The 10,772-nt window shown below is 38.0% G+C and overlaps 1 protein-coding gene across 1 annotated transcript in view; it reads right to left on the minus strand.

Annotated features, from left to right (window-relative positions):
- Window positions 1-10,772, minus strand: part of Diaph3 (diaphanous related formin 3) — a 454,769-nt gene that overhangs the window by 286,842 nt on the left and 157,155 nt on the right. Inside the window, exons 15-17 of the mRNA XM_021202828.2 lie at window positions 8,268-8,372; window positions 4,975-5,271; window positions 4,098-4,212 (exon numbers count right to left, since the gene is read on the minus strand). Coding sequence (XP_021058487.1) covers window positions 4,098-4,212; window positions 4,975-5,271; window positions 8,268-8,372 — 517 coding nt within the window. The remainder of the gene's footprint in view (window positions 1-4,097; window positions 4,213-4,974; window positions 5,272-8,267; window positions 8,373-10,772) is intronic.

The following is a 10,772-nucleotide window of genomic DNA, read 5'->3' on the forward strand; positions in this document are numbered from 1 at the left end:
AGAGGAATGGATACAGAAAATGTGGTATATTTACACAATGGAGTACTACTCAGCTATTTAAAAAAATGAATTTATGAAATTCTTAGGCAAATGGATGTATCTGGAAGATAACATCCGTAGTGAGGTAACCCAATCACAAAAGAAGTCACTAGATATGCACTCACTGATAAGTGGATATTAGCCCAGAAACTTAGAATAACCAAGATACAATCTCCAAAACACAAGAAAATCAAGAAGAAGGAAGACCAATGCGTGGATACTTCATTCCTCCCCAAAATAGGGAATAAAATACCCATGAAAGAAGTTGCAAAGAAAAAGTTTGGAGCTCAGACGAAAGGATGAACTACCCAGAGACTGCCCCACCCGGGGGTCCATCCCATAATCAGCCACCAAACACAGACTCTATTGCATATGCCAGCAAGAACTAGCTGAAAGGACACTGATATAGCTATCTCTTGTGAGGCTNTGCCAGTACCTGGCAAATATAGAAGTGGATGCCCATAGTCATCTATAGGATAGAACACAGAACCCCCAATGGAGGAGCTAGAGAAATTACCCAAGGAACTGAAGTGGTCTGCAACCCTATAGATGGAACAACAATATGAACTAATCAGTACCCCCAGAGCTCGTGTCTCTAGCTGCATATATAGCAGAAGATGGCCTAGTCAGCCATCGTTGGGAAGAGAGGCCCCTTGGTCTTGCAAACTTTATATGCCCCATACAGGAGAATGCCAGGGCCAAGAAGTGGGAGTGAGTGGACAGGGAAGCAGGGTGGGGGGAAGGGTATAGGGGACATTCGGGATAGCATTTGAAATGTAAATGAAGAAAATATCTAATAAAATAATTTTAAAAAAAGAAAGCTATGATGAAAGCATTTTCTCAGTAAAACAGTGATATGAATGGGAAAAGAAAGATTGACTTTAAAAAAGATTAAATTTAAGAACAAGATGATATCTAACTGAAAATACATCGGAACAATATACATGTATATCATACATACATATATATGCAAAAGCATATACATATATAAAATATGTATACATGTCTGACAGGAGTTAAAAGATGAAGTTCATGTCCCATATCCTTAGGAAGAACATGATTATGACTATGGTCAGGGGAGGAAAGTCAGCTCTGTGTAAAGTAAAAAGTACTTTATGATCACTGGAGCAGTGGTTATGTAGTAAAAGTAAGCCAGGATGCCATAACTACCCAGCCAGGTATGCTCCTACTTGCCTAACCCCAGAAATCTGGAGCCAGAGGATGGAGAATTTTTTTTTCAGACAGTGATTACATACAAAAAATATTAACGGAGTTTCTCATGCCTGGTTAATGACAGTCTATGGTCCTCTTGGGAAACTATTGTTAGCCCACGTGGCATAATTTCATATATCTTGCATATGTACTATGTAGAATTTCACACAAATACAAAATAAATAAAACATATGATAATATTATATATTATATAATAATAAATTGTATATGTAAACTAATTTTTATATTATAATAACATAAAATAAAGATATTTACTTGAGGTACTATCAGACAACCTTCTTTTCTTTTTTTAATTTATTTATGCTTATTCTTTAATCCTTTTTTAAAGTCCAGACTTCACTTCATCCCTCTCTTTGAGTTTGAGGACAGCCTGGTTCACACAGTGACTTCTAAATCAGACAAGGCTACACAGTGAGGATGCACACACACACACACACACGTTTATATATGTAAAAAAAAAAAAAAAAGAAGGACTGGAGAGACAGGATGGGAATCAGCAAAGGGGGAACGCGAGGAAAGAGGGAAAGAAAAGCATCCAACCCTGTAAGCACAGGAGCTCCATGGGGATCACAGGGTCCTCCCCACTTCGCAGGATGAGAACTACAAATACCAACAACCTGAACAAAAGTGTACCAGAAACTAAAGCCTAAGTCTGTTGTAAATACCAGGGTATAAATACTGACCAAAATAAAAATAAAATAAAATTAGAAATTCAAGGTTCTATTTGATTGGATTGGCCTCTTTATTCTTACTGTGTATTTCCCAAGCTTAGAAAACATGCAGGATTACTATGTCCACAGTAAAATGCTCAAGACTGATTTTCCATCCTTATTAACTGAGAAGTATACACATTATTCACTGCAAAGATTCAACACAATAAAATGCAGACACACAGTTATAAACACCACACTCTTCACTAATTGGAGACTCTACTTAAAATGCAAACCAATGGTTAAAATCATCCATGCCTACCCCGCACAACCAGGAATCTCTGGAAATGTATTAGGAATGTGATCTAGACTAAAGGATGCTAAGGAGCAAGACTTGATTCTGAGTTCAGAAATGATAGATCATAACCACCTCTGGGATCACTGTACACAGGCGAATGTGAGCATTTACACATGATACTTCAGCAGATAGGCCAAAAGCAGATAACCACCTATCCATGCCACAAGTGCATGCACACGTGAGTTCTGGAACATCCTTTTTCCTTTCATTTGCATCACTCCCAATAAATGTCTATACTTTCTCTCTAAAAGCAACACAATGGCTATACATTTTCATTAAAATGCTTATGTACTAGGACCATCTGGAAAGTGCCCATGACTCATCATGCAATGCTCTCAAGGACTCATCTGCTGAGATCAACATCACAGAAAGAGTCATTTCCCAGACCATGGCTGCAGTCACCATGAAATGTTGGTATTGCTCAGGATCACAACCCTGGCTTTCAAGTTCTTTTTATTCACTGTAACAAGTATCATTCGCAGTCACAGGATTAAATGCATAAACATGACCCAAGCTGCAGGTGAGCTGAAGCACCACATGGCATAGACACTGTCAGCTGTAGTTGAGTGAGGGATTTTATAGCAAAGGGTGAAAATAAGGCAGAGGCAGACAGGAGTAAGTCTACTCAGAGAAGTGTCCTTAGGTCACACCTTACTCTTTTTAACCAGTATGAGATTGAACAAATGGATTTTCCCCCTTGCAACCATGAATCTCACGGCTAAAGTTAGATGACTTAAGAATTTTTAAAGGTCCAATTATTTCATTTAGGGCTAACACTACAGCTAAATTAAAGACATGCTAACAAGTTTCCCTTTTGAGCCTCATTAATTAAGAAAGTAATCAGAGTAAGACTGGAGAAAGGGGTAGTTCGGTGGCAGCTCCACCTAAACAGCTTTGAGGTACCACCATTTTTTCCTACTAGCAAGACGAAGGGAAAACTAATCAATTTCAGATTGTGAAATCTGAAAGTCTGAAGGGTTTTACATGTAAATACATAGCTTAACTACACACATTTCCCTTGATTGCCTGAAGACTGAACTAATCTTATTCAAAGGAAATCTTGATTCACCATAATCAAAAAGGTAAAATTAAGACCTGCTTACTTCACAAGTTTTCCTTCGGTGAGCTTGTCAAAAATTCCTCGCTGTCTTTAAAGGCCACAATAAAGAATTTTCAATATTTTATTCAAGACACATCCTGCACAGAAATACCTACTAATTCTACAACTACCTGTTAGACAAAGTTTATAATTTACAATTATTTCTTAAAGAGTGTCTAATTTACAACTATATTTTGGGAAGCACTTCAATAGATATAAATGAATTTTTAAGGTTCAGCCAATATTTGTAAATAGGTGTGATCATCAATTTGAATCCTACATATGAAGTATATCTAGCACTGTGTTTAGTAAACAGCATGCATTTAATAGATCAATTCCTCTCTAGACATAGCAGGGCAAAAAGAGATTTCACTTCACATTGCTCTGAAAATGCACAGCTTTGAGGAGAAAGCCTAACTGACCTAAATAGACCAGCTTTGAAAAGATGTCACATAGAAAACTAACTATCAAAGTACATAGTCAGCACTTTTAATTTAAAGTTGTTCATGTTATCACCTGTGTGAGAAAAATTGCTTTGAAACATTTCATTAGATCATTTATGTATGTATTAGTAACATAAATGTAGTAATAAAAATATAGTAATAGAAATTAGTACTAGAAATAAGGTATTGCTGGTGTATTTTACACATTGGTAACTATAAAGAATCAACGTTAAAATTTTTCAAAATAAAGATAATGATCAAACCACTAAACTTACCTTTTTCTTGGCAACAAAATGTGTTCTCAAGTTTACAAAGCAAATCCCTATTTTCATACTTGTTTTCATTTGCTTTTATCCAGAAACAATTCTCAGACATTTCATTTGGTCCAATCTGCAATCAGAGAAGAACAACTCGTCAACAGCTGGACGCTTCACCCATCCTGGCCCAATCCCGGCATATAGACGGGCAACCCAGGGCTCCAGCAGTTCATGAAGTCATCTCCCTCAGATATGTCCCCAAAATCTGCTCAGTGACAGACAGATCTTGCAGAATATTGATGTCTTATGAGGAGAAGAAAACAGTTTCCATGAACAAATGACTATGGATTTAAAGCTACATGTATTGAAGATTTGTTTCTTCATAGCTGTGATTTCAGTTATTAGTAATGTTCATTTGCACTATGCATCCTGAAGGGAGTTAATATCACACACAATCGCCCACATTTACATGATCAGGAGACCATCCTTCAGCAGGATTCAGAATATCTATAACCTATGTGCAAGCTAATAACTCCCGACAGGAAAAAAGAACTATAAACGCTAACATTTTCAATTTTTGAAAACACTTTATACATATACAGTTAAAGGCAATAAAGGTGAGTTATCTGTTTATCAACAAATCAAATTCCCATGGAACTGTCAACTCATACCAAATTTACAAATCAGAAATTATTAGACTATAGCAAAATACATAACTTCAACACTTCCAAAAAATAATGACGCATACATAAAATATACGTACACATATGATGTATATGCCATATCATGTATTGTCATTAAGAGTAGAGTTCCCATTGGAAACTATGTATCAGTATACCTAAATTGAAGTGTTAATCCAGGAAGAAGTATGTCTACTCCCACTAGTAAGCCTTACCTTTAACCAATTCAATCTTCTCATGCTGATTTCAGGTTTAAATTCTTTCTTTGGTTTCAACCCAAATGGCAGGTTTAATGGAACAGAGCTTTGCCCACCGAGGAATCCCAGGGGAGGTGGCGGTGGTATGGGCAATGGCATTCCTGGAAGTGGTGGGGGTGGTGGAGGAGGGGGCGGTGGGGGAGGCAGCCCTCCTGCACTGAGGGCTGGTGAGGCAGGAGGAAGGGCTGAAGGGCCAGCTTCACCTTCTCCTGAAGGCTGCAAAGGAATTTTTGTACCAGGTGGCAAGGCACCAAACTGGAGAAGAGAAAAAGAAATAGAAAAATACTAAGAATATGCACACAAATAGAAAAAGTACTTTGTTTTCAAAAATAAGTTATTAAATTTAAAATGCCAGTATTTTGTAATTACTTATAAAATTCTAAAAACATCTGTTCCAATTTGACCATATAACCATAACTGTCATTCTTAAGAAAATGTAATTTCCCCATTGTGAAGCAGTTAATGTTAGGAATGGGTCCATGAGGCTAGAAGACTAAAGTGTCAGCAGGCTCCCAGTAACACTAGAAGTTTTATGAGGAAGTAAGTCCACAGGGGTATGCAGAGAGAATATAGTAGGGGGATGATCTCTGTACAGACGGTGTTATATTCTTCACACATACATGCACACACACGTGCACACACACACACACACACACACACACACACACAACATTATCACATTGTTACATCTTCTCAGAATACAAAAAGGTTAGTAAATGTCTATGTTTCCTATAGAAAATAAAATTTCACATATGAGAAGATTTTAGAAAATATGTAGACATGTTATTACCAAGGTTCATGTACCTTTGCTCCATCTTCTCCATAGTGTTCAAGTACATGTCAGGGGGAGGGAAGAGAATCTAAAACTCATAGTAGAGCCTACAAGGCACATCACTGACTGTCACCACTAGGAGATGTACTTTTAATTCAATGTATCTTCCAAATTCAAATACATACACAGAATATACTCAAATCAGGTTTCATATTTCCATTGCCCCACTTGCCCAGAACACTCGTTACCCCGTCTTCTTTCTATCTGCTCCTTCAGTCTGAACTAATAGGTCATTCCTCAGATATCGTGGCCTGCCTACTCTGCCATGCCCTAGTGCAGCTTTGTTCTTCTCATAATCAACCAGCAAAGCTGTGGTGCAATGATGGAAAGGACCAAAGCGAAGCTGATCTCACTGATGACATATAAGCTTTATGAGGGATGTGACTACATTTATCAAAAGGCTGTGACAGGTAAACACAGTGAAGAAATGAAATGGGTAAATGAATAAAAAACAAAAATAAAAGTGCAAGCAAGGGCCACAGCCATGAGGTAAAGGAATATCAAGTTTCTTGGGGAATGGGGCTTTTGGTAGGCAAATGTCACAAATAAACAAAATAAAACGAGGACCTGCAAAGCATCCACAGTGTCTACTCCTCCTTGTGAGAATACATAGAGTGGGGTGAATGGATTGTACTTATGCAGAAGAGCTCTGGGCTAATCTTTATAACAAGACAATGTCTTGAAATTACTAACTTATGTTACTTTTATACTAAGTTATGTATATATAAATATATCCTTATATCTTGTGGTATACACATAAAACACATATGTAACATAGGGTACTGGTATTGGGAAGAAAGAAAGGAAAATAAAGCCAGGTGGTGGTGGCGCACGCCTTTAATCCCAGCACTCGGGAGGCAGAGGCAGGCAGATCTCTGAGTTCGAGGCCAGCCTGGTCTACAAAAGTGAGTTCCAGGACAGCCAGGGCTATACAGAGAAGCCCTGTCTCGGAAAAAAAAAAAGAAAGAAAGGAAAATAAAAACAAATGTCCTAAGTTGTTAAAGAATGACTGTGCATGGCAATCGTATATTACTAAGTTTCTACTATAATACCCAAGAACAGAGAGTGTCACTTTGTAAGATTTAAAACAATAGAGGGGATTCCTTCATTTTATTTCAGTCTTACAGAATAATTTTTTCTATATATTAATATTTGCATCTATACATATTTAATTCTGAATTTTCAAGAAGTAATCATTCAAATGGAAAAATTTTAAATAACATTCTGAAATTTATATTAGCAAGAGACAGAAAAAAGTTATAATTATTTCAGCTATTCCTTTAAGTGAATAATCTGTAAAACAGACACACACACACACACACACACACACACACACACACACACACACACACACAAAACCTGTTTCATTTAATATAAAAAGAACCTTATCTTAGCCAGAACCTTGTTGAACATGGTACTTAGCACAAGAAAATAAAAAGGACAACGAGAACAGTATCATTTTCTCTTTAGGGACATACTCTGTAACACAGGCTGGCCTCAAACTCTCCTCAATTCTGCTGCCTAAAACTCTGAAAACCTAAGATTATAGGCATAAGGCACTATGTCTTGCTAATAGCTTTCTTGATTACAAAAGGTTTTACTTTTTAGCAACAGATAGGATCTTACAAAGTATTTTCCAGAAGTGTTAGTCACAAAGTTAGCATTGTATATGCAACAGAGAACAAAAAGGCCAGGAGTGTTAGAAACAATGTACCTGAGCCTAACTCCATCTAGCCATAAATTAGCAAGAGAGAGAGATGTCAGAGGACAACAACTGTCACTGAGGATTGCACATGGAGATCTGTAGGAAGGAATGAGGCTGGGAATGTCTGTGTAATGAATGCAGATGATGTACTTGCTGTCTCATGTCTTATGTGTACAGTGTACAAAGGAGCTATCTGCTCATAATCCAGATTTTCTCCTTTTTGTCAGGTTTTAAATCTATTTACTTTTGGAAATTGAAAAATTATCAGAAAATGTTCTCGTTCAGCTAGGGGTTATCTTTCATGGCAAGGAAACCCATAGGCTGAAGGCTCGAAAATATAACTAGCTTGAACAATAATTTCCTGCAGTAGGATAAGGATCAGTGATGGATGACAAACGTAAGAGGAGAGACTTTCTTAACCTTTACGCTTAATTACTTAGGAAACATGCAACTTCAGAAGCACAACCAAAGTAAAGCATAAGGAAGCCGGTTAATTAGGAAAACCCTGGATATTCATAAAAACACAAGGAGGGAAAATGTGACAAACAATATCTTTATACAGTATAAACAGCAGCCTAGAAACCCACATGGATAATAGTGGAAAATATATGAGAAAAAGCAAAGTTTATACATTTTGAGCCTGTGAAGATCTAAGATGCCCTTTGTTCCCCTGGTATGATTTCAAAACCAAATTCACTCCAGATGGTATTTTACCTGGGATTTAAAAGCTTGTAACTCTGCTTGAAGCTCATTAATCTTTGCCTCTTTTTTCTGCAATTGAGCCTGGGTTTCTTGGTGGTCAGTACACTCTTTTTCAAACTGAAAAAGAATAAAAGAGAGGGAAAGACAGAAATAAAAAGCATTATTCTTCATATAAAAATATGGCTCTAATGATCTGTCAATAAAACACTTCTGAACCGGTTTCATAAAAGGAGTGGCATATTCCTGACAAGTCACCCACAAGCCTTTCTCTAAGTCTCTCCAGGTCCCTGAAAAATCATTTATTCAGAAGGGAAGAGACAAAACCTAAAGTGGAAGACCATGACCTTCTATTCCCAACAGAGCAAACAGGCCCATAGTTATCTACAACCCTGGCATTTTTCTTAAAAGTCCATAAATATCATGGCGATTGTGAATAAAGCAACAGAAAGGAAAGCATTGTACTGCCTTCGCTTCTACCCTCTACCTGCAGAACGTGACACTTGAAATCTATCTGAAGTTCATCAGTATGATTTAAAACTGTTCCCTTTTAATAGTTGTAGTGGTTCAGAACTTCAATCCATAAACACATTAACTGTTCGGTTTGTTTTTCTTACAGCTTATCTCCTGCTATCTTACAGAGATTAATGATAAATTAGTTTTTCAAAGTCCCTGGTGCAATACCTTCTGGGAGGAAGGCAAATAATAAAATCTGGTGTTCCAATGAGTTTTCTAATTTATATAGCCACTCATCACAGGTTCCTATCTTGCATTCAAATAGTTTCACTTTGCCATCAACAAGATTCAAAACCTATCCTGAGGGAACTGAATTTAAATAAAGCATTGTCTCATAATCAAGAACGAGTATGTGGCACTTTTTCAAAGAAACATACACACACACACACACACACACACACACACACAGATGCAAGTTCTTTGTGCCTCCAGACACAACTGGGACCTCAGTGTGGTATGGACCTCTGTCATAGTTATGGCTTCTGATGCTCCAAGAAAACACCATGACCAACAAGCTGGGGAGGAAGGGCTCATTGAGCTCACGCTTGCAGGCACAGTGCATCACTGAAGGCAGCTAGGACAGGAGCTCAGAGCAGGGTCCTGGAGGCAGGAGCTGGTGCAGAGGCCATGGAGGGGCTGCTCACGGCCTTGCTGCTCAGAGTTTGTTCATTCCCCTTCCTTCTGGGAACCAGGACTACATGCCCAGGGATGGCACCACTCACCATGGCTTGACCCTCTCCCGCCAATCACTAATATCAAAAATGGCTTTCAGTGGGATTTCATAGAGGCATTTCCTCAACTGAGGCTCCTTCCTCTCTGATGACTCTTGAAGTGGAATTTTAACCAAACAACATGGCTGTTCTGCCAAGGGATAATATGCGAACACCTAAGTCTGTATGATTCTGCTGGAATGCAAACCCACCACACACCTTTAAGAACTCTGGCTAGAATACAAATATGCCCTTAGTACAACCTTTCCTCACAAACAATGAAGGTACAGTTAGTTTGTAAAGGATGTAACCATGTTTCAAATAACATCTAATTGAAGGGCAGACAAATGAGAAATCAGAGAAAGGTTTGACAGAATGAGTCAGAGATGGGATATAACCAGCTCTCATGAGAATAGCCAGGAAGAGATGACATACCGGTGGGTCACGGCACACAGAAAGAGAGGGAAGGCAGTTTTACCATGACGGGTTTACAGGGACAGATTGCAGGTAAAGACAGAATGAGCCAGAGAATGGGAAGGAGCCAGGAGATTAGAACAGATTCCCAGAGTTAGTTTGAGACCAAGCAGAGCAATTCAGGCAGAAGCTGAGACAAACAAGATTGAATCACTCAGATTGGAAAGGAGTTTGGGCCTGAATAGCGGAGTTGAACAAGCCTGCCAGAGTTCAAAAAGAACTAGAAAGGGTGAGTTTATTCAGCAGTAAGCCTCTAAGATTACAATTTCATCTGGTGAGTAAAAATTACCTTTACATACTCTAGCTTGGGTCAAGTTGATACACAGTCAGCCAATATAGCCACTAAGTTTACCAAAGGCTGTTACATCTATTTTGTTTACAAGAGAGTTCTTATTTTCCCCATAACATGGAAAGGCAGTAAAGGCTGTATCAAGTGGAAGAACTGATATTAAAAAGAAAAAAAAAGCAGTTTCTGTTTTCACAACCTGAGTTACTCAGGTGAAATCATAACAAATTCTGGTAACAAATTCTTTTATAATGCTTATCAATTTCTTAATAAAAGTTTAGAGCAGTTTAGGTTTCCAGGAACAGGCAGAAATGATACATAGCCCCATATCCCCGCATCTGCATGGTATCCCAGTTCTTTAGTCTTTGAAGTATAAAAGCATCTGTAAGTTTCATAATCTAAATTCCTTGAGTTAGAAAAGCTTCCAAGTGAGAAAAACAAATTGCACACTATAAATCCTCTTTTCATACCCAGTATCACTGTGATAACAGTGGAATGATAACAGTGGAATGATAACAGGGGAAGGGGGAGGGG

The sequence above is a fragment of the Mus pahari genome, chromosome 8 (assembly GCF_900095145.1).
Source record: "Mus pahari chromosome 8, PAHARI_EIJ_v1.1, whole genome shotgun sequence".
NCBI classification, from domain to species: domain Eukaryota; kingdom Metazoa; phylum Chordata; class Mammalia; order Rodentia; family Muridae; genus Mus; species Mus pahari.